Here is a 25,086-nt window from a genome sequence, read left to right on the forward strand (position 1 = left end):
ATTCAGCAACTTTTCCTCTGAACAGATTTTGATAAATCTCCCCCATTATGTTTTGAACTCATGTTGCCAGCAAGCTGTCATAAAGGTATGTTGACTTATACAGCAGCGTTTTCCTGAGTTAAATGGATAACATGGAGAGTAGTCTAATAGCGACTGTTTCTTCAATTGCTCAAGCATAGGCAGTTTCTGTGCAGATAAACAGTATACGCACGGAAAATGGACCAAACATAGTCACTGTTAGACTACGTTTTGTCCCTTAAATGGGGTACTCCGGTGGAAAACAATTTATTTGAAATAAATTGGGGACAGAAAGTTAAACAAATTTGTAAATTACTACTATTAAAAAAAAAATGTTAATCCTTCCAGTACTTATCAGCAGATGTATACTACAGAGGAAGTTCTTTTATTTTTGAATTACTTTTCTGTCTGTCCACAGTTCTCTCTGCTGACACCTCTGTCCATGTCAGGAACTGTCCAGGGCAGGATATGTTTGCTATGGGGATTTGTTCATGCTCTGGACAGTTCCTGGCATGGACAGAGGTATCAGCAGAGAACACTGTGGTCAGACAGAAAATAAATTAAAAAAGAAAATAACAGCAGCTAAGTACTGAAAGGATTAAGATTTTTTTTTACAAATCTGTTTAACTTTTTGGCACCAGTTGATTTAAAATAAATTGTTATCACTCCTTTAAACATAATGTGCATGCCAGTAGTGTTACTAACCAGTATTCTGCAAAAGCTACAGTATATAGAACACAAAGGACAAAAAATAGGGGGAAAAAACTGTACTATAGACCGATGGTGCTACACATAGTATCTGGTACTATCAGGTATTACCCCAATTTAAAGTATAGGCCATAAATGTAAGAACTCCAAACTATAATTTCAAAAACCGAAAGAGAACAACAAAGTCATTTATTTAAAACAAGTCTGTGCCCAAGGGACACCAATTTTATTATTTCTGTAGAAAAAAAGGCAATGATAAAAGACATATATATTAAAAAGAGGAATACAACAACAAAACGGTGATATCACCGGCTCTGCACAGGTGGTAGGTATAATACTGGTAGTTATATGTATAGGGTATATCCCAGGATAAATGTAAAAAACATGAAATATATAAAGGAGGTGGCAATCAGCACACCTACTGCACATAATCTGTTAGATCACACAAATTGCACATAAACAAATGTGGAGATTACAGTATTGCAAATAACCAAAGTGCAACGTGTATGTAGCATAAGAGTATATAAGGGAGGTGACAGTAGCACACCTATTGCACATTACATGCTATATCACACTATTTGCACATAAACAAGTGTAGAAGCTCAAATAAGATTACAGTACTGCAAGTAACCAAAGTGCAACGTGTATGTAGCAGCAAACCTGCTAAACAGGTATGGGGGGATACAGACCTAATACAATCGTAACAGAGGAATAGAAAACACTGGCAGAGGCCGGGATAGCACCACTCCAACGTACTTCACCTTCGTCTGGGTAAAAGCTACAGTAGCCAATGGTTAATTGCTTTACAATATTATTTTGTTATTCTGTTTTGGTATCCTATAAGTATCAATTGAGAAAAAGGTTTATTTTGGTTATGTGTGTTGAGTTGGCACATTTGTATTAGGAATTACTTAAAGGGGTATTCCAGGCAAAAACTTTTTTTTATATATCAACTGGCTCCGGAAAGTTAAACAGATTTGTAAATTACTTCTATTAAAAAAATCTTAATCCTTCCAATAGTTATTAGCTTCTGAAGTTTTCTGTCTAACTGCTCAATGATGATGTCATGTCCAGGGAGCTGTGCATGATGGGAAAATATTCCCATAGGAGCTGCACAGCTCCTGGGACGTGAGTCAGACAGACAAATCCACCAGCTCCAGTGGTCAACAGTATAAGGTATTTGACAGCCTCCCCACTTTCCACCAATAGATGATGTTAGGAATGCTTTATTTTTGCCACCCGAGCCTTTCATTTTTGGAGAGATATGCCAGAGCAGTCTGACCTCCGCCCTCCCCACAGTGAACACATGAATGTTCAGCCATTCGAACACTTATTGTAAATGTACGGCCATCTTTAATTTTCTTCACAATTGTATACTAGGCATTCTTTAGTGAAAAAGGCTGCTACCAGCTGTGTGAGAAGCGGTTACGCCTGATCGAGGAACTATGTTTAAAACTACAAGAAAGAGACCCTGTAAAAGGAGTGTATGAAAGCACCAGAGAGCTGCTGAAAGATCTAAAAGCTCAGATTGACAGTACACATCTAAAATTCATGGAACATCCCGACAAGTGGAAAGATTTCCGGATCAGGTAGCATATTCAAATTATTGAGTTTTCAATATGGAAATGTTTTTAGTTTTTAAAAAAATAAGGCTATGTTTACACGATTTTACTGCTCAAAAACAGGCTTCAATTCTAAATTCTTACAAAACTGGTGTTAGTGCACACACACATGAATTTTATGTCCATAGTTCTTAAAGGGTACCTCTCATCAAATAAACTTTTGATATATTTTAGATTAAGGAATGTTGAATAACTTTCCAATAGCATGTTAATGAAAAATATGCTTCTTTCTATTGTATTTTTCCCGATCAGTCCTGTCAGCAAGCATTTCTGACTCATGCTGAAGTCCTAAACACTCAGAGCTGCCAGCCTGCTTTGTTCACAGCCAAACAGGCTGTGAACAAAGCAGGCTGGCAGCTTTGAGTGTTCTCCTTTGTGAACAAAGCAGACTGGCAGCTCGTAGTGTTTAGGACTCCAGCATGAGTCTGAAATGCTTGCTGCCTGGACTGGTAGGGAGACCCCTAGTGGTCATTTCTTCAAAGTGGAAAATTAAATAGAAAGAAGCATATTTTTTTAATAACATGCAATTGTAAAGTTATTCTGCATACATTAATCTTTGATATATATAAAGTTTTTTTGATGAGACGTACCCTTTAAGGCTGTAAAATTAATTGACACGCTCTTTTATCATCCGATTATGATTGCAAATTGCAATACGGCTGTAAATATTAACATTGTATGAACATGGCCTTACGTGAATAAATGTTTTTATTTATTTATTGTCCAATAATTCTGAATATTTCATTAACCAAGGCCTATCATATGCAGTCATTTAGGGGGAGATTTCTCAAAACCTGTCCAGAGGAAAAGTTGCTGAGTTGGCCATAGCAACCAATCAGATTGCTTCTTAAATTTTTAACAAGGCCTCTGCAAAACAAAAGAAGCAATCTGATTGGTTGCTATGGGTTTTGATAAATCTTCCCCTTATAGTTTAAATGAGTTTTTGTGCATATTTTAATAGATACACTGATGTAGTTTCTTGGGTTAACTTGCTTGGGTTTTAATGTTTGTTGTTTTATGTCCAATATTATTACAATTAATAGTAACATATACTAAAATAGATTTTTTGTTCACATAAAACCAGCTGTCAATATGATCTTTCTTCTAGGTTATCAGGATTATCAGATTGGCTTGTGACAAAAGATAAGCAGTTGAAGCGAATTAAAAATGAAATAACAGAAGTGTCTAAATTTGAACAAATAAAAGCTTCAGTACAGGTGACACAAATTCTTCATGACTTATACTTCTTTTACTGTATATTTGTTGTCAAGTACAGAAAAGCACATTAAATGTAATGTAAGATGCCATCCTTAAAACATAAGGCTTGAACAAAGGAAGCATGTCACTTAACACAACAAAGGTACTGCATCTTACTTACATACATGCGGTTCAGCTTGTTGAAGCCCCAGTAAATAAGTGAAAAACTCTATCACAATGGGGAGAATTTACTAAAATTGTCTGATTTTTACTGTATCGTAGGTGGACAAACTTCAAATGTGATAGATTTATTTATTTATTTAGTTACTCTATACTTTATACTGTATGCGGACTGTCTAGTCTATGTTTGCACTGCTGTGTTTTAGTTTACAGCAGTGGTCTTTGACCTGCGGTCCTCCAGATGTTGCAAAACTACAACTCCCAGCATGCGTCACGCCCCCTGCCATAGACTTGCATTAAGGGGACGGGCCGTGATGTCACGAGGGGCTGAGCCATGACGTCTAGCTGCTCCGTCATTACGCACAGAGCGAACTTGCTCTGTGCAGTAATGATGGCGGGGTGCCGCAGCGGGGATTCCCGTGGTCCCCAGCAGCGGGACTGCGATAAGATGCCAGGGGCGGAGTACCCCTTTAAGACCATGCCCCCTTTCACATGTAAATCTCACCTTTCCCAGTTGGCACAATAATATCAGTCAGACTAAATAAGTGTGGTTCAGAAGGTTCAAGCCATAATTCAGTTTCCTACAGGTACTTGTTAAAGGGGTATTCCAGGCCAAAACTTTTTTTCATATATCAACTGGCTCCGGAAAGTTAAACAGATTTGTAAATTACCTCTATTAAAAAATCTTAATCCTTCCAATAGTTATTAGCTTCTGAAGTTGAGTTGTTGTTTTCTGTCTAACTGCTCTCTGATGACTCACGTCCCGGGAGCTGTGCAGTTCCTATGGGGATATTCTCCCATCATGCACAGCTCACGGGACGTGACATCATCATTGAGCAGTTAGACAGAAAACTTCAGAAGCTAATAACTATTGGAAGGATTAAGATTTTTTAATAGAAGTAATTTACAAATCTGTTTAACTTTCCGGAGCCAGTTGATATATAAAAAAAAAAGGTTTTGCCTGGAATACCCCTTTAACTAGTATCTTCTTTGAGGGTGCAAAGCCAGATTACTTTATTTGTGCTTGCCCCATGCAGACCATGATATAGGGGAGTATTGTAGTATCCAAAATAATGTATTCTCCCAGTGTTCAGAAGGCTGGGTTTGCATATGTCTGGTGATATGGAGACATCCCAGTTGGGAATGCCACATGCAGGAAGCTGATTTTTTTGCTTACGACTTTCCATCCATTGCCCTATAAGTGGAATTGGGCAAAGCAATTGATCCAGGGATCATTCAGCATATTTACCTGGCATTGTCTTCCCTATTTAAAAACGCTGCTTGCAAGGTTTTATTATCAGGCACCTGCACAGCGGATGACAACTATGCTGGATCGCTGGACATATGTGAACCCAGACTCAAATTAACATTATTGTCGAATGCTGTTTTTTCCCTAGGATTTAGTGTTTACCCTTGGTGAAGCATTGCACCCATATTTTTAGAATTGTTGTATTTGTTTGACATGCCGTGGTCCTTTCTGGTAAACTGTAACGGGAAAATATACTTAATATACAATGCCAAAGAAAATCTGGATCTGCGGCATGTGTGGATGACTGGAAGATCTGACCAATCAGCTTGTATTACTGAAGTGAATGAAGTGATTAGCTGTCTAGTAGCGCCTCCCTACAATATAGTGCAGTGCTGTACTGCTCTTTATCTGTGCCAGGATGAGCAGATCCTTTGGCCACCAAGTGAGGGCAGCTCCAAGTTATATTTCTGGCACTCTGTGTGTACTGTACAGGACCCTGAAGAAGCACCTTCTCTCCTTGTATAAAGAGATTTGTAGCTTCTAGCAAACTATTTCTGAAGTTTTGTTATATAAGGACTTGCTTTATCTGTATTAGTTATCTGGTGATTTCGTAATTTTCCTTTTAACCTTCGTTCTTAACAAAATATAATTTTGCAACCTAGTATGCTATCATGTTGTGTTGTACTGTAATTCTCATTGAGCTGCTGCTGGTAAGAGTATGATCACCAAAGTGTTTAAATTGTTAAAGCCATAAGGGCTGATCTATTAATATGGTCCAACAATGACACCATAAACTTAAAGGCAGAAGATGCACCAAATGTATCCTGCGGCCTGTGCTGTGTGGTTTATTCCACACATAATAAAAAATTTGTATCCATTTTTCTTTTACTTATGCTTCATTTTGGGTAACTTACTTTATTTTATGTGCCAAAATTGTGTTGAATTCTATTAAAAAAAAATAGTTGAATGTAAGGACTCCATTTAGCCATGCCCCCTTTTGAAAGTGTCTTGTGAGTTCCAAAATGAATATGTGGATTTATTATTTGTCTGAAAATGTTGGGAATCAGGTGAGTGTGAATGTAATTTTAATAATTGGAGTTAATATCTGGTGATGGACAGGATCATACAGTCAAGGGGGTGTGAATATTGTACAAAGAGTCTTACACATCCCGACTGTATAATCTCATGACCTGATATTCACTCCCCTTATAAAACTTACGGTCATTACCCATTTCGGGATTCCCTTAATGGTCAGACAAATTATAAGCCCACATATATCAAGAGTGGGAGGGTATATGAAGATTCTGTAAAATTGTGTTTGATCAGGGTACCCTAAGCTATTTAGGAATAGTAAAAAATCTCACTTTTATATGTTGGCCTAAGGTCCAATTCAAACAGGTTACAAAATTGGCTAACTCTGCCTACATAAGTTTTTACCATTATTCTAGATCATTTTCCATTGTAATTCGGCCTCATTAACTTACCTAGGTGACACTTTTAAATAATGTCATTTAAATTATTATAGGACATCAGACGTGATGCAATAACACAAAAAGATGAACTTGAATATCTGAAAGACAGGCTTATTACACTTATGGGGGTTTCAGTTGAGACAGAAGTGACAAAGCAAGAAATGAATCTATCCAAAGTGTCTAATGATCTGAAAATCCTGCTGGACTCTCTCAATGAGGTAGGTAATATATAGCACTAGTTATAGTGCCAATATAGTGAAATTGGTCTTATGAAATTAAAGTTGGCTTGCTTCCTTGGAGGACTAACTGATTCATCAGCATTTTAACAAGTTGCCTGGACATGTCATAAGTATAGACCGCAACAAGCTTTCCTCAGACCCCCTGCAATCACAAGTTATAGCCGGGTGAAATTCACAGAAGCGCGCTTTACTCCCTGACTGTCACTCAAACCCAGTTAATTTCCCATAGACTATAATGAAGTGAGTGAGTTGAATTTGGTGGCTGGCAAGTCAGTTAATAACTCGCAAATGCAGCATATCTCAGGACTAAACTTCTAACATGTCTAGCCATCTTGTCGAAAGTTGTGTTCAAATGACAGTGATGCTTTATCCCCTTAGGGCATATTATAGCTTCCTATTGGGACAAAAAAAAAATTTTAAGTGTAAAAAAAAAAAAAAAAAAAAACGTTAATACATGTGAGTTAACATCTTCTATAATAAAAGTTTTTGTTATTGGAGTTAGAACAGGATAATTTTAACCCCTTAACGACCACGGACGTAAAAGTTTTGGCGGTACGTCGCGCACCAGGACATACATTTACGTCCTGTGTATGACTGCGAGCATCGGAGCGGTGCTAGCGTCATACACGGCAGGTTCCGGCTGCTGAAAGGGGACCCACCTGTATTGGCCGACATCCATGATCGCGTGGATGTCCGCCATTAACCCCTCAGATGCCGTGATCAGTACAGGTCACGGCATCTGCGGCAATGCGCAAGTTAAAATAGATGATCGGATCGCCCGCAGCGCTGCCGCAGCGATCTGTTCATCTGTAATGGTGGACGGAGGTCCCCTCACCTGCCTCCTTCCGTCTCCCGGCGTCTCCTGCTCTGGTCTGAGATCGAGCAGACCAGAGCAGGAGATAGCCGAAAATACTGATCAGTGCTATTTCCTATACATAGCACTGAACAGTATTAGCAATCAAATGATTGCTATAGATAGTCCCCTATGGGGACATAAAAAGTGTAAAAAAACAAACAAAAAAAAAAAAAGTTGAAAAATGTAAAAATAAAATTCCCCTCCTCCAATAAAAATTAAAATTGTCAGTTTTTCCCATTTTACCCCCAAAAAGCGTAATTTTTTTTTTTATAAACATATTTGGTATTGCCACGTGCATTAATGTCCGAATTATCAAAATATAATGTTACTGATCCCGTACGGTGAATGGCGTAAACGTAAAGAATAAAAAAAATTGCCAAAATGGTGCTTTTTTTTGTCACATTTTATTTAAAAAAAAATAAAATAATAAAAAAATCATATAAAAGTTTAATATATGCAAATGTGGTATCGATAAAAAGTACAGATGATGGCGCAAAAAATGAGCCCTCATACCGCCCTATATACGAAAAAAGGAAAAAGTTATATAGGTGGTCAAATTAGAGCGATTTTAGATTACTGATTTTGTACAAAAAGTTTAAGATTTTTTTTTAAGCGGTACAAAAATATAAAAGCATCTAGCCATGGGTATCATTTTAATCGTATTGACCCTCGGAATAAAGAACACATGTCATTTTTACCGTAAATTGTACAGTGTGAAAGCAAAACCCTCCAAAATGTGCAAAATTGTTGTGTTCATTTTAATTTCCTCCCTAAAAAATATTTTCTGGGGTTCGCCGTACATTTTATGGTAAAATGAGAGGTTTCATTACAAAGTACAATTGGTCATGCAAAAAACAAGCCCTTATATGGGTCTGTAGATGGAAATATAAAAAAAGTTATGGATTTTAGAAGACGAGGAGGAAAAAACGAAAAGATAAAATTGGCCTGGTCCTTAAATAGGCACTGTCAGATGTAAAAACTTTTGATATGTTGTAAAGCATGCAAATAGGCTTTGCAATTGCTTTCATTAGAAAATTTGCAGTATTTCATACTGAAAAAGCAAGTCAAACAACTGCCCCCCTGCCTCCTGGGATGCATTTAGTGTTTCTGTCTACACCGCTTCGTCCTGGACTCCAGGACGTTTTGGAGGGGGGAGGGGCTGTACACACTGCAGAGACTCATGTGAAGAGAAGGGGAGGGGGAGGGGCAGGAAGACTGCTGCCGGCTCTCACACAGCAGACATCAGTGAGAGAGGCAGAAACATGCATTGCAGACGAAAAAGTAAGTGTCCAAGCATGTGTGTGTGTGTGTGTGTGTGTGTGGATATATGTGTATGTGGGTATATCAGTGTGTCTATCTAATGTGTATGTGTAAGAATATATGAAGCCAGTGTGTGTGTGTGTGTGTGTAAGTGTGTGTAATAAAGGGGGACTACAATCATATCCTCCAGCTGTTGCAATACTAAAACTCCCAGCATGCCTGCACAGCCAAATGATGTGTGGGCATGCTGGGAGCTGTAGTTTTGCAACAGCTGGAGGCACCCTGGTTGGGAAGCACTGGACTGAGGAGAGGGAGGGGGATGAAGGGAAGTGATTATCACAGTGAGTACCCGCCCCCCTGCTTCTAGTGGACAAAATTAAGGTATTTCAGAAATAAAGATAATTCTGAGAGAAATGTAGGTCATAGACACATAAAAAAGTACATGTACATGATCAGGATGAGATACTGAGCAACATATAAAAGTTTTGTTTTTTTGAGTGATCTGATGGGTACACTTTAAGGTGAAAATGGGCTTGGTCCTTAAGAGGTTAAGCATACTTATTTTGGTGCATGTAGTTATATATTTTTTTTTAAGTAGTAAAATAAAATAAAACCTATATGAATTGGGTATCCTTGTAATGGTATGGGCCTACAGAACAAAGATAAGGTCTAATTTTTACAGAAAAGTACACTGTGTTGACACAGAAGCTCCCAAAATTTCACCCCACAAATAATTGTTTTGTGTTTCACCGTAGATTTTGTTATAATATGATTGATGTATTTACAAAGTACTTTTTGTGGCGCAAAAAACAAGCCCCCATGTGGGTCTGTAGGTGGAAAAATGAATGAAATGTCATTTTTAGTAGGGTAGGAGGAAAACCCAAAGTGCAAAGTGAAAATTGTCCTAGTCCTCAAGGGGTTAGAGTGCACTTTCAGTCCACTTTGCAACCCTTTGTCTTGTTCCTCTTCTTAGGCCCCGTACTGGTTAGAAATAGATTGGGCAAAAGTGTTATTGGTCGGTCCACCCTTTTATATCTATCTCTTTGCAGAAGATTTGCAGCTAAGCATAAGAAAAATAGTGCTTTTGTTGCAATAAATATTTATAAAGAAACCAACAAGCTAAAAATGTTGAAGCTAAAAATAAAAATAGTATATAAAAGGTTAACATTCACTCTAAGCCTTACAATAGTAACACTATGTCAGTTTTACCTGTAGTCCTTATTTTATTTCTGCACAAACTTACTTAGCTCCTGTTTATTAACCCCTTAAGGACCAGGGGTTTTCCCGTTTTTGCATTTTCGTTTTTTTCCTCCTTGCCTCTAAAAAATCATAACTCTTTCAATTTTGCACCTAAAAATCCATATGATGGCTTATTTTTTGCGCCACCAATTCTACTTTGTAATGGCATCAGTCTTGCCCAAAAATCTATGGTGAAACGGAAGAAAAAATCATTGTGCGACAAAATTTAAAAAACAAAACGCCATTTTGGAAATTTGGGGGCTTCAGTTTCTACGCAGTACTTTTTTCGGTAAAAATTACACCTTATCTTTATTCTGTAGGTCCATACAGTTAAAATGATACCCTACTTATATAGGTTTGATTTTGTCGTACTTCTGGAAAAAATCATAACTATATGCAGGAAAATTAATACGTTTAAAATTGTCATCTTCTGACCCCTATAACTTTTTAATTTCCGCGTATTGGCCGGTATGAGGGCTCATTTTTTGCGCCGTGATCTGAAGTTTTTAGCGGTACAATTTTTGCATTGATAGGACTTATTGATCGCTTTTTATTCATTTTTTCATGATATAAAAAGTGACCAAAAATGCACTATTTTGGACTTTGAATTTTTTTTGCGCGTACGCCATTGACCGTGCGGTTTAATTAACGATATATTTTTATAATTCGGACATTTCCGCACGCGGTGATACCATATATGTTTATTTACACTGTGTTTTTTTTTTTTAGGGGAAAAGGGGGGTGATTCAAACTTTTATTAGGGAAGGGGTTAAATGATCTTTATTCACTTTTTTTCCACTTTTTTTTTTGCAGTGTTAAAGCTCCCATAGGGACCTATAACACTGCACACACTGATCTTTTACATTGATCACTGGTTTCTCATAGGAAACCAGTGATCGATGATTCTGCCGCTTGACTGCTCATGCCTGGATCTCAGGCACTGAGCAGTCATTCGACGATCGGACAGTGAGGCGGCAGGTAGGGATACTCCAGGTGTCTTGTAAGCTGTTCGGGTTGCCGCGATTTCGCCGCAGCTGTCCCGAACAGTTCCCTGAGCTAACCGGCATGCCGTGGCCCCGCGTTATAGATCGGGAGCGGACTCATGACGTAATGTTACGTCATGGGTCCTGAACAGGTTAAGGAGAATTCTGGTAATGCATGAGTCATGGACAAGAAATGACTCCTGGACAAGGCTGCATGAGCAGACACATCAATCACCTCACACCACAAGGCAGAGACACATTCCCCTTCCCTGAGAGGATTTCTAACACTGTGAGATAATGAAAAAAATTTTTTTTTATGTAACAGGCTGACAAAATCTTGAGTACTGTTGGAGATTGTGTACAGTGCAAGGCAGAAGTAAAACATGTCCTTAGTGAGATCCTCACTGATTCTAAAGAAGTGCAGTCAGAAGCTGAGAAGATACTGAACACAGAAAGCTTTGATGAGGCCCAGGAGCTACTTTTTCATTATGAGGTATAAACAAAATAAAAATGTTTACATTTAAATATCTGTTACAATTTATAGTGCCCCTAGTACATTTGCAGATAAAAGTTTTTAGCTTTCATCAGGTGGTCAAGGAAGTTAGATCACATGGATCCTGCTAGGTCACTCTCTCATTTAATTTTTTTTTGCATATTTTAGTTATACCTTTCAGATGCTTTTTAAGTCACAACTAACAACATGTTTATATTCTGATAGGAAAAGATAAAGAAAATACAGTCAAAGAAGCAGGATATCCAGGTCCAGATTGCTCAGGCAAAGCAGTTACAACTTAAGAAAGGTTTGCCCAAAGACATTCAGGAGGACTTTTCAAAAATGGAAACTGAATTGGACAAAGTGGCAACTGCAATGATAAAGCAAAAAGAAAGCTTAACAGTAAGTTGCAACATATAAACTTATTTTATTTATAATGAGGATATATGGGGAATGCATTAACATTCTTGAAGGGGTATTTCAGTCATAGCCAGTGATGGTAGATCGCCAGGAGATGTTGTCACTTTCTGATCAAGGAGTATCCCCACTGACCATGAGAACAAATAAACAGAGTTGTTTAATCATGGAGGTGCTCCTGTCCATGACACTGTGTAAAACATAAAGGCCCAGATTTATCAAACTGTGTGAGAGAAAAAGTGGAGGGATTTCCCACAGCAGCCAATCACAGCTCAACTTTCACTTTACCAGAGCTTGTTAGCTGAGCTGTGATTGGCTGCTGTGGAAAATCTCTCCACTATTTGTCTCACACAGTTTGATAAATCTGGGCCAAAGTGAGCAGAATCTCAATCATACAGCTCCTTTATTCTGGTAATTGGCAAGGTTACCATTATTAGGACACCTTTCAATTATTAAATGATGGCAAATACTCGTCTTACTGCCAGCTGAAGACACCTATACGTTTCCAAGACACCCTTGAGTTTTACTTTTGCCGCCTTTTCACTTAGTTTTTCTAAACTTTCTCCTTCTTTATTTTTGTTCAAAGGATACAATGCAAAACTGGGAACATATAGAAACTGGCAAAAAATCAATTTCCCAGAACCTGAAGCAAATAGAGCCTACGCTTGAACGACCTTTGAACTTTGGGACTTTGGAAACATTGTCATCTGAACTTGAGGAGGCAAAGGTTAGTAGACAATTACTGTACTGTAACTTCAAATATGAATATACATGTTCATAGTTGATTTAGGAAAGTTTTACATTGGATTTAGGAAACTTGACTGTTTGTTATTCTTTCAGGAGGTGTGTAAGCGAAGTGAAGATCTTTTGGTCCAAGCAGAAAACATTGTCAAGAAATCTACTGTTATTAAGCTTGGAGATAAGGGCAAGCGCCATCTGCAGGAAACAACCAAATCTATTCAAGACAACGTAAATCATGTTAAAGAGACCCTTGCTGAAAAGTATGTTTGTCTTAAAGGGATTGTAGTGTTTACCAAGTCTGTTACTCATAAGCTTTGCAAGAGAGATTTCTCGCATTGTAAGGTTGCTCTAACCAAAACTACTGCAGTCAGAGAAAGTGATGATTTAAAATGTTATATTTTATTAATACATCAAAAATTGATAAAAAAAAATACAAGTACTGAGGCAGAATACAGGATACACTGAAACATTAGGTTAGTCTTGAAATGGCAACGCAGCAAAATGTACTCCTCAAGCTCAGTGTATGTGCATTCCAAGAAGATAAAAATAAAGAGACTCTCACATAAGGGAAAAATTTAATACAAAAGTGCATAGAAGGAAAAGAATATTCGCAATGAGGAAAAAGTGTAGACTGCATGGCAAATGGCACAATATAACCCCTAAGGGACTCAGCCTATTTTCACCTTAAATGGGTACTCCGGGGAACTAAACCCATAGCCCATCCTTTCCCTCTCACCAACCTATGTATTTATCTAAATATCATTCATTAGCTATATTTCCCTCTTTCAACTGTCACTTACAGGCAGGAAATGAGAGAAAAATTTAATACTCAAATTCACCTTGTCTTGTTTTAAACCCCTCACTGAGACTAGCCCCCACCCTTCAGGACAACATCACCTGATTTCTGTCTGATTTCTGTTTGGTCTAGAGCCCTGGCTGTACAGCCACACCTCCCCTCCTCCTCCCCTCCCCGTATGAGAGCTTGTGAGCTGTGAGAGAAAAGCATTGAAGATTCTTAGTCACAACTGAGCACATAGCTGCTGTTTTTCTGCTGAATGTCTAATCACTGACTTTTGCTATTCAGAGCACAGCAATATTTATTGCTGGAGGAAGGATAGTCTGAAAGAAAAGACATGTGCAGTGTGTGTGTAAGCTGCAGTGTAAGCATGCACACAGATAGTGAAAGCTTTTGGCTGGGAGTTATAGTCTGTGCTGCTAACAAGGAAAAAGTATTTAGGAGACAAAATTATTTGTGGAAACCAAGCAAGAGAAAGTCCAGCTCACTCCCAAGCCCGTAGTGCCTTGACTGGCGTGGGCAGCGCTTGTAACACAGAAGTGAAAATTAGAAAGATGTCCAGCACAGGTAGAGGAACAAATTATTTATTTGATTAAAGCTTCAGCACACGGAAGACATGACAAAGTGACAAGTTTCTGCCCCAGCGTCGGGCCTTAGTCATACCGTATGACTAAGGCCTGAGGCTAGGGCCGAAACGCATCACTTTGTCATGTCTTCCGTGTGCTGAAGCTTTAATCAAATAAATAATTTGTTCCCCTACCTGCGCTGGACATCTTTCTCATTTTCAAAATTATTTGTGGGCTGAAATACAAAAAGAAATGCCATTTTGTAAATTTTGGGGGCTTCCGTTTCTACGCAGTGCACTTTTCGGTAAAAATGACACCTTATCTTTATTCTGTATGTCCATACAGTTACAAGGATACCCAACTGATATAGGTTTTATTTTAGTTTAATGCTTAAAATAAATTATACACTACATGCACCAAAATTATCATGTTTAAAATTGGCATTTTCTGACCCTTATAACTTTTTTATTTTTCCATGTACGGGGTGGTATGAGGGCTCATTTTTGCGCTGTCATCTGTAGTTTTTATCGGTACCATTTTTCTTTTGATGGGTCTGATTTAGGGGGGTGATTTTAGCTTTTTTTTTTTTTTTTTTTTTAAAGCATTTAGAGCTTTTGCAATTTTAAACAACAAGGAAATACTCACATGAGGCCGAGCACAAGGCCCCCAGCTCACCCTTGTGCATACAACATCGAAGGATCACGTCAGGACCAATTACACCTGACAGGGAATCCACACCCGGCCATCACTAAAACAGTAGACACTAGGACAGACAACAGATAAACACCCACACACACACTCACACACTCCCGGAGCACTCCTCCATTTCTTACGCCCAGTCACAGACAGCCACTCTATCCCCGAGAACCAATCATCTCTGGGGGAACCACTGACTCGCCTATTAATAGCTGGGGCATCCAAACCCTATGAAAATTCTTGGGGCATTTATGACTATAGTCCTATATAGTGGCACATATTTATTGACCAGATTAAACCATCTAGTTATGGGGGAGGTATCTTTCCAGGCCATTATCAATATTTTTCCAGCAAAAACCTAATAAGAAGGCGCCTATGGGAGCCTGTGGTCAGATCATCAATAACACCCAAGAGACAAACAACAGGGGAGAAAACATAGGGGAAGTCCAGATGATCAGCCATAAATTGCAGCACCTCTCTCCAGAATGGTTCCACACAAGGGCAACTCTACATTACATGTAGAAGGGAACCCATATCTGCATTTTATCGGAAGCAAGCATCCGAAGAGGAGACCCCAATACAAAGCAATTTAACCGGAGTGTAGTATAGACGGAAGATAAGCCGTACCTGAATAAGTAAATCCCTCGCACTAACCACCGTAGGGTAAAATGTCTTAGTAACTTCACGCCAATTATCTTCGGTCAAGTCAGGGATATCCACCCATTTCTCAAACAGATCAGGACCCACTGATTGCAACAAAGCATAAGCCTGAGTCAAAGGCTTAGCGAGGTCAGTGGTACCCAGAAGCAGCTCCACTTCAGAAAAAGCCGAGGTCACATCAAGAGAGCCAAATTGCGCCACCACCGCATGTCTCAGCTGGAAGTACCAAAATTGGGCACTCCGAGGGAGATGAAAGCAGTCACACATCTTCTGGAAGGAGGAAAACTCCTCAAACAAATGCATGGTGAACTTGACTCCATGATGTCTCCAGAAACGAGCAGCCTCCAACCCCTGTAGGTGCTCATAATGAGGATTCCACCACAATTGTGCCCTGGGGGACATTACCGGTATTGGGAAGCGCCGGAAAACTGCCAACCACACCTCATCCACTATTCTTATAGGAGTCAACTGTCTGGAAGAAGTGGTGTATCTATACAGGACATTAGTCAATGTTTCATATGAACCCATGAGAGCTCCAGCCAGAGCAGTGGAAATGTTTGGCAGATCCAGGTCGATCCACCAGGCAACCTACACCAATTGAGATGCTAGGAAGTAATTGTGCATATTAGGGGCAGCCAAACCACCCCGCTGTTTGGACGCCTGGAGCAGCGCATGACCCAATCGTGCAGGCTTGACTTGCCAATAGAAGGACCTCAAAACGCCACTCATTTTTACTGTTTAGGGGGAATCACTGGAGAAAGATGAAAGAGATACAGAAACTTAGGTAAATAAATAATCTTAAAAATGTTAATCCTGCCAGCCAAAGAGAGGGGCAAGGAAGACCAAGCCTGCAATTTAGCAGTCACCGATGACAACACCGGTTCCAAATTCAACCTTACATAGTCCATCACACAAGGAGAAACCTCCACACCCAAATATTGGAACTGAGTAACAACTTGTAGCCCATGGGGAAGAGGCGGTACAGGGTCTACCTTAATAGACAGGGGCATCAAGAAAGACTTTCCCCAATTAACCCTGAGGCCTGAAAAAGAACCAAAATCAGCTAAAAGGGAGAACAAGGCCCCCAGGGAACCCTGGAAGTCAGCCAAATAAACTAACGTATCATCCGCATACATGGACACCTTTTCCTCTAAGGAACCCCTACATACGTCATGAATAACAGTGAATGCTCAGATGGCAGTAGCCAGGGGACCTACTGCTAGGGCAAACAGAAAGGGAAACAGAGGACAACCCTGCCTTGTTCCCCTACCCAACCGAAAGGACTCAGAGATCTCCAGATTTGTTCGCACCCGGGCCCTAGGACAATCGTACAACAGCCTTACCCACGCCCGGAACCAAGGGGGGAACTTAGGGACTCCCAAAACACCCATCAGATACAGCCACTTCACAGAATCGAAGGCCTTATAAATGTCTAAGCTAACCACGTACCCCCCTGAGGCCTCTGTCCGCTGCAGCTATATTGAGTTGTAATCGCTGTACATTAATATTTGTAGCTCTCCCTGGCATAAAACTCGTCTGGTCAGGATGAACAGTAGACTTCCAAATGATGTTGGGTTACCCCAGCGCTGACCAGGGATAGGCACATCAGGTGAGTAGAAAGAAGGATTTAATTTAAAACAGTGTAACGCGTTTCACCGCGCTTGCGCGGCATCATCAGGCCTGATGAAGCCTCGCAAGCGCGGTGAAATGCTTTGCATTGTTTTAAATGAAATCTTTCTTTCTACTCACCTGACGTGCCTATCCCTGGTCAGCGCCATGGTAACCCGCTGTTCTTTGGAAGTCCACATCTACTACTGCTTGTTTGGTTGGGAGGCTGCAGACCAGGCCCTACTACTCATTCACGCTGACCTTTGTTGTGCGTGAGTTCACACAACCGCCTGCGGTATAGGGTCTTTTCCATTTAATCGTTACCCTCACCCGGTCGGTTTTATGCTCTCTTTTGAATGACAGCGGCCATAACCTTACGCAGCCAATTAGCCAACACTTTAGCCAGTAATATAATATCCACATTAAGGAGAGAAATAGGTCTATATGTATCCGGCAAAGTAGGATCCTTGCCCAGCTTAGGAAGGCCAACAATCAGAGCTTCCCTCATGGAGTCAGGGAGAGTCCCAGTCTCCAAAACCGCATTAAAGAGGCTCTGTAAAATAGTAATCGGCCTCTCCTCATTCATCCAGTACCAGTCCCCAATCATGCCATCTAACCCCGGGGTCTTTCCCGGCTGAAGGGAAGCAATAGCTACAGAGACCTCCTCATCCGAAAAGGGGGCATCTAAAGCGTCCGCATGGTCTGCAGTCAAGGGCTTAAGGGGGACACTCCTCAAAAAGAATACTAAGCCTTCAGAAACAGCTGGTAAATGGGAAGAATAAAGGTCCCGAAACACACTCTTAATGGCAACCGGGTCAGTTTCCAGTATCTCATATATCCCTCTAATACAGGGAATAGCGGTCACAGGTTTACTCTCTCTAGCCAGATATGCCAGCAACCTACCATTCTTATCCCCAAATTCAAATATGGCTGCTTCCCTATCCACCGATCGATTCTGTACCCTCTCCTTCTGAAGGATTACTAGAGCTCTCTGGGCCTTCAACCATTCCCGTTCAACAACACCACCACCTCCACCTCCAAAGCCCCAATCTTAACCTGCAATGCCCTCTCCCTAAGTACATACTCTCATCGCCGACCAGCCACCCCCGCCAAAAATCCTCCTCGAACATGAGCTTTATATGCATCCCATTGCACCAATATGTCAGGGTGGGACCTATTATGTTTCCAGTAACAATTATGAGCAGCCAGCAAGGAAGCCGTCACCACCTCCTCCTGCAACCAGCCCGTGTGCATCCGCCATACCTTGGAGGAGGGGCGAGGGCCCAGGCCAAGGGAAATTATGAGTTCTGAGTGGTCAGAGATCCCCCTAGTGGTGTACAATGAGTCACTTACCAATGGTAGAAGATCAGAGGAGGCGAAACCAAGTCTATCCTGGTGAACGACTTATGCACTACCTAGTAATAGGAGAACAATGGGTCAGACATATGTTTCCAGTGCCAAACCTAAGTAAGGGACAACACTGAACTCCAGGCATTCAGACCAGGAGAGACAGAATCTGCTGCACCAGTTCGATCAACACCCTGATCTGGGACCCCATTAAAGTCACCTAAAAGGAGAACAGGTAGAGAGGGAAACGTTAACAATTTTGAGGGAATACATTCTAAGACGTCAACATGAAATGGAGGAGGGAAATATAAAGACACCAAAAGCAGACTAAGGGCATGCAAGGAACATTGAATAATTACAAACCTCCCAAAATGATCACAAGACACTTGATCAATAACCAAGGGAAGGGATTTAGTAACCAAAATAGAAACACCCCTTGCAGAGGAAGTATAGGGGGAGTGGTAACCTGATGCTAATCCAAGCCCTCTTCAAGGCGAGAATCTTTTGAACCATTAAATGGGTTTCTTGCAAACCAGATGAGGGGACTGTTTTTTTTTTTTTTTTTTTAAATCCAAGCACAATGTCTGTTTAAATTTGGAGTTGAGACCTTTAACATTCCAGTTCAATATTCTAAGAGACCCCATTCTTGGCATACGGAAAACACCATCGGCAGAAGCTGTATATCGTGGCATAGCACCCGCACGCTGCACTACAAGAATAGCATGTACTTACCATCCTACTTGGGCAACCGCACCACCTCCTGGGAGACTCTGGGAACACACAGCAAGCATACCACAGATAAAGCACATGACCGGACAAACAGAAAAACATAAAAACAAACACGAAAACAAAAAGAAAAACATTTCATAACAAATGCATCCCCAACAAAACCCTGTCTAACACTAAACTTGTGTAGACCTAGACCTTGAAATACTAAACTCATGGAGGTAGCAAGAATTCTAGCGACCCAAGCAGTCCCACACCCTCCCACCAACCCAACCTCAACTAACTATATAAATAGGGCCAAGGTGTCAGGAGGTAATATTTCTTTCAGCCATTTCTCCAGGAAGGCCACAGGATCCGAGCCTTCTGCTCTTTCAGGGAGGCCCACCAGATGGATATTGTTGCGTCTGAGCCTATTTTCAAGATCATCAGCTCTGTCCAGCACAGTCCTGATTTGCCGTTGCATAGAGGACAGCTGTGCAGGAATAGGTTGCAGAATATCCTCAATAGTGGAGACCCGGCGTTCCACCTCCCCAGTGCGTTCAAGGCGCTTTAGAGTTCGTGGTGAAGTATCACAAAGTCCTGTCTGAGTTCATCAACTTGAAGGCCAGCGGGGTTGGCGCACAGGAGTCACCTCTAAGCAGAGCACCGACAGGCAGAGGTCCCTCATCAGAGGAAGCCACATCCCCCAGTAGATTGTCTTGCTGTCTCAGCCGCAGGTTTAGATTTCTTGTTGCACCCTTTCGGACCCCCCATATTGACTAACACTGTAAGCACCACTAAGTCCAGGAATACAGAAGCAAGAGCAAGATAGCGATGTGGAGTGCCCCACGGCACAGAGCAGCAGCAACACCGAAGCACTCCCAGGAGAGCAGAAGGGGGGGGGGACTGATCCCCGAAGAGTTGGGTTAGAGATCAGGGGGCAGGTACCTCAGAACCAGTCAGATGCCACACAGGGGACCCCACTTCACCCCCTCAATCAGCAGCAGAATCTACAGCAGCAGAATCACAGAGTGCACAAGGGGTTAATCAGCACTTAGCTCCCTCCTCAGCAGCCGCAGCTCTCCATCCCCTGCAGCACTGCCCGGGAGTCTCTAGGGCAACCAGAAGCCCCACCCACGAACGTCTTCTCAATGGCAGCTGCTCCCTCCAATCCTCCCGCACAGGGGACCCGATGGCCACCCCGCCAACAGCCCTCTGCGTCACCTTCAGGGGTTCGTAGCACGTCAGAGTCGCACAGCCAGCAGCTCCCGCCAGCGTCTGCTCACCAGCAGCGCCGGCACTCCTCCGTGCTCCTCACTCTTTTCACTCCTTCACCTCCAGTACCTGAGAGCAGCACCAGAGGAAACAGCAGGGTCACCGCAACTCCCTCCAGGCCACCAGGTGAGTCAAGACCCGTACAGAATCAAGTAAACATGGTTTTAAGAGCTGAGCCAGCGGGAGCACCGTAGCGTGCGAACGATCAACTCTCCATTCTGGCCACACCCCCCGGTGATTTAAACTTTTAATAGGGAAGGGGTTAATGAACTTCTATTACTTTTTTATTAATTTTTTTACACTTTTTTTTTTTTAAGCCCTCATAGGGGTCAAAACATGCAATATTCTGGTTACATACACTGGTCAATGCTATGCCATTGCATAGCATTGATCAGTGTAACCAGCGCTCTACTGCTCAAGCCTGCTGCGCAGGCATGGAGCAGTAGATTGCCGATTGAAGAGGCAGGTGAGGACCCTCCCTTCATCCGGTAAACTGATCGGGAAATCGCGATTTTGTCGCGATAGTCTTGATCAGCTCCGCTGGGCTGCCTGGATTCTTTTATTTTTGCTTTAGACGCGCAATCAACTTTGAACACGAGGTCTAAAGGGTTAATACCGGGCATCGGCCCGATCGGCTGTGCCCGGCATTAGCTGTGGGTCCTGGCTGCCCATAGCAACCGCAACCTACCGTGTTTAACCGGTTCTCTGCAGGTGAGAACGGTTTAAACCCGTTAAACTGGACCAGGGCGTACAGGTACACCCGGAGTCCTTAAGGATCAGGGATGCAGGGCGTATGCCCTGCGTCCCCAAGAGGTTAGAGTAACTGGCACCAAAATAAACTTTTAATATATTGTTCCTTGTGTAATTATAAGACACTTTGCTATTTACTTTCTGTTAAAATTCTCAACCTTTATATGTTTTTAATGTGATTTTAAAAAAAACGGCCACTAGGTGGCTCTGTTCTGCTCCCTGCCACAAGTCAAACAGTTTGGTCTCCTCCCAGCCTGGCAGGAGACCAGAATCAGGAAGTGCGTGTGGGGCATGGCGAGGCACAGCTCTTGCAGGCTTCAGTGACATTGCGTCTGCTGGGGAACGCCCACTTTCTCCTGCTGGGAGCTCACACAATATGAGCAAGGAGAAAAGTTTCATACAGGGAGTCTGAAGAAGGGGAAATATACCCCCATAACGTATCACTGATGTTATTGTATGCCTACTTTCAAAATTAAAGTAACTTCTGGTGAATTTACAAAGAGCCCATGGATGTTAGAGCACCTATTCAGAGTCTGTTTATAATCCACACTACTGATCTGACAAGCTACACAAGGTACAGCTGCCTATAACTTTATTAGGGATCATAGATAAGAGGGAAGTGTTGATTTTACCTTTTAGCATGGATCCTCTGTAGGAGGTAGATGGGCTTAGCTTTCTTGCGCCCAGCGGAGACTTTCTCTTTATAGCCATTTTAATTAATGAGTATAAAATATATTTGTTATCATTTGTTTGTATAAAACATGTTTTGTGTTTTTTTTGTTTTTTAAAGCATCAAGAAAATGGAGTTGGCTAAAGATAATTGGGAGAAGTTTGAACATTATTTTGAGGCCCATTCCACTTGGATGTCAGAAAGAGAAAAGGAACTTAATGATCTAGAACTGTCTGATATTTCACCAGAGCTTCAAGTCACACATATCCAGGTGAATGTTTATACCATTAGATGCTTGATTGGTTTTTGTTTTAAACAATAGGGGAATGTATTTCCTGTAACCGTTGTGCCCACTGCTTATTATCAAATCTCTATAACTTATAAGCGGATGTTGAATTTGTGCTGACATTTGAAGAAATTACAGTACCTGCATGAAACGTAAAATTAAAGAAAATCCAGAATTACTCATCTTTTAAATCCCCTGTCACCCCATGCTCCAGTGACCACCTCCAGACTTTGTTTATTTCCCTGGAATAATTATGTATATGCATGTGACCGCTGCAGCTCATTATTGGATCCAGTAGTCATGTGGTATATAACCCAACATTAAAACAAAGCCTTGTAATTGACTGCAGCGGTCACATGGCTATAAAGCATGCCATCACTGCAGAAAAATAATCAAAGACCAGAAGGGGGCACTTAGGCATCAACATTGGAGCGACGGGAGATTTAACAGGTAATGTTTCGTATTTTATAGCATTTCCTACAGCTACTGTATTGTATTCAACCCTTGGACATCCCCCTTATGGTTTATTCACACGTACAGTATTCTGCTCTGATTTGATGCGCAGGATTTTCTGCTTCAAATTTCAATGTAAACTGAATGACTGAACACAGCTTGAAATCCTGTGCATCAAATCTGCGCAGAATACTGTACATGTGAATAGACCCTTGATCAATAAAATGTCCCAATGTTGCAAAGTATGGCCTTGTTCAGGCTATAAAACCCCACAGAAAGATACTGTAACACTCACGTTTCAGAAGACAGGAACACCGGCGGATCCGCTGGACCTGTGGGGCAGATGACTCAGACCGTATCATGGAGCGGAGTCTAAGGACTTGCTGCGGCAGGCGGCACCCAGGTCGCTAACTCTAGGACGACTCAACCACACAGGCGGCTGAGGAGATGCGAGGCACAGGAGGGATAAGGCAGCTCATAGTCATGATAGCAGAAGGTCAAGGCAGGCGGCACAGTAGCGTATTCAGGACATAGCAGAGCAGAGGAGCAAGGTCAAGTCACAGAGCAAAGGATCAGATACACAGCAAGGCAACTCTCAGGAATGCTTTCTCTCAGGCACAAGGCAACAAAGATCTGGCACGGAAGTGAGGAGGGTGGAGGAATTTATCAATGAGCCACAGGTGAATTACATTAATGAGCGCACTGGCTCTTTAAAACTTAAAGCTCCGGCGTGCGCACCCTAGGGGACGAAGACACATGCGCCGGAGCAGAGAGGCAGAGGCGGGGGCAGGAGAAGCACCAGGTGAGTGACAGACTGGGGCTCCCAGCCCCACCGGCAGCAGCAGGTAGCGGGACCATGCGCTCATGGCCAGAGTGTGTGACCAAAGCGCATAACGTAACAGATACTACAAAGCTGTAAAGTGTTGAAAATCAGCAGCTTCTAATAAAACAATAGGGCAGACTTATTCATGTATTTATGCCACTATACAGTCAAACATCATAATTCCGAAAACTTTAAGGGAGAGATTTATCAAATCTTGTATAGAAGACAAGTGGTGCAGTAGCCCATAGCAAACAATTAGATTGCTTCTTTTGTTTTTTAGAAGCCTTTTTAAAATTATAGAAACAATCTGATTGGTTGCCATCTTCAACTGTTTAATTTTTGCTTGCCCAGGTTTTAATAAATTATAGTTTTGAAGTAGAGAAGAATCAGAAAACAAAACCAGGTTTAACATTATATCACTTTAGCTTATGTCAGATTTATCAACTGAATGTGCAGCCTGCTGATGCTTCTGGAACATGCTGCACTGCTGTACAAAGGAAACTATGCTGCAGATTGAGCTACAACTGCTAAACAAGATGTTTCACATGCTGTATGGTGCAATATGTAAAAGAACACCATTGGCAAAAACAAACTAAGCAGGAAAAATCCATTTGAAATGTTTGTCGTATTTTCCATGTTATTTTAAAACTGATCAAGTTCCCTTTAATATTATTTTTATAGGAAATTTTGAAGGATCTGCAGAATAAATCAAATGCAGTAAAAGATCTTGAGGCACAAAGCCAGACATTTGCTGAATTTCTTAGCTGTGCAGAGATGGCTCGGGTAAAAGCCAAGCTATCACAGATGGCCAAGTATTGGGATGGGCTGAAAGAACATACACATCGACTAGAACAAAGTATTTTGGGCATTGCGGAACAGCAACAGAAGTTTGATGACACAATTAGACAGGTAAATAAAAATTATGAATTAATGCTGTTTGGTAAAGCGCACAATACGAAGTCCATTTATCTAGAGTAAATTTATGCTTTCACCATCCATCCTCACCCTTGATGAATGGTACTACTTTTTAGTACCTATATTTTTGGAGAAAAATGTTGAATTGCAATGCTGTTGTCCCTTGATAATATGATACTTTACTCTAAAATTATAAAAACATTTCAGTAAAGGGATTAGATTTTCTATTGATTTTCTTAATGGGTTAGTTCAGGTATTTAGACTAGATAATAAGAAGTGTTAGACTATAACATGTTGGCCCTTTTTACAGATTCAGACTTCTTTAGAGACTATTGAGACGACTTTGACTCTTCCAGTTAACAACTGCTCCTCTGCAGCAGAAACATACAAGCTCCTTCACTCCCATCAGGTATCGTGGCTGAACAACTATTTGTTTTATTTAGATTTAGTTTCAAAGTAATGGTATGTGGAATTACAATATAACTTTTAGATGATAAAGACAAGTGGGTCTTAACAAAGAACATGTGGAGGTGGTTTGTAATTAATTAGACAGGTTGTATCATTTTAAAAGATTGTCCATTGTTTATTACATTTACAAATCACTGGCTTTTTCATTGGTCACGTGTTTTTCCCCCCCTTAGGATCTGTGCCATGATGTTGAAATGTTGAAGAACAGTATTCATTCTCTGAGTGCTGGCAATCGCAAACTCACAAACAAGAGTAAAGTAGTACAGGCCATTTCCAACCTTCAAACCCGGTTTGAGGTTGTGACTACACAGGCTAAAGAAAGACTCTCCTTGTTGGAGCAATTGTTAGTCCATTGGCAGAGGTAAGACTTTAGAAAACTATGCAATCAGTAAAT

General features: G+C 41.1%; 1 protein-coding gene across 13 annotated transcripts in view; it reads left to right on the top strand.

Moving 5' to 3' along the window:
* The window catches only part of SYNE1 (spectrin repeat containing nuclear envelope protein 1), a 483,893-nt gene that overhangs the window by 205,718 nt on the left and 253,089 nt on the right, over positions 1-25,086 (top strand). For 12 of the 13 annotated variants that reach the window (XM_056567280.1, XM_056567285.1, XM_056567279.1 and 9 more), the window contains 11 exons: positions 2,107-2,315; positions 3,433-3,565; positions 6,500-6,664; positions 11,349-11,516; positions 11,742-11,918; positions 12,520-12,660; positions 12,774-12,934; positions 21,868-22,018; positions 23,991-24,218; positions 24,535-24,633; positions 24,866-25,053. In XM_056567280.1, coding sequence (XP_056423255.1) covers positions 2,107-2,315; positions 3,433-3,565; positions 6,500-6,664; positions 11,349-11,516; positions 11,742-11,918; positions 12,520-12,660; positions 12,774-12,934; positions 21,868-22,018; positions 23,991-24,218; positions 24,535-24,633; positions 24,866-25,053 — 1,820 coding nt within the window. The remainder of the gene's footprint in view (positions 1-2,106; positions 2,316-3,432; positions 3,566-6,499; positions 6,665-11,348; positions 11,517-11,741; positions 11,919-12,519; positions 12,661-12,773; positions 12,935-21,867; positions 22,019-23,990; positions 24,219-24,534; positions 24,634-24,865; positions 25,054-25,086) is intronic. The other variant, XM_056567284.1, reaches the window with a different exon arrangement.

The sequence above is a fragment of the Hyla sarda genome, chromosome 3, assembly GCF_029499605.1.
Source record: "Hyla sarda isolate aHylSar1 chromosome 3, aHylSar1.hap1, whole genome shotgun sequence".
Taxonomy (NCBI): Eukaryota; Metazoa; Chordata; class Amphibia; order Anura; family Hylidae; genus Hyla; species Hyla sarda.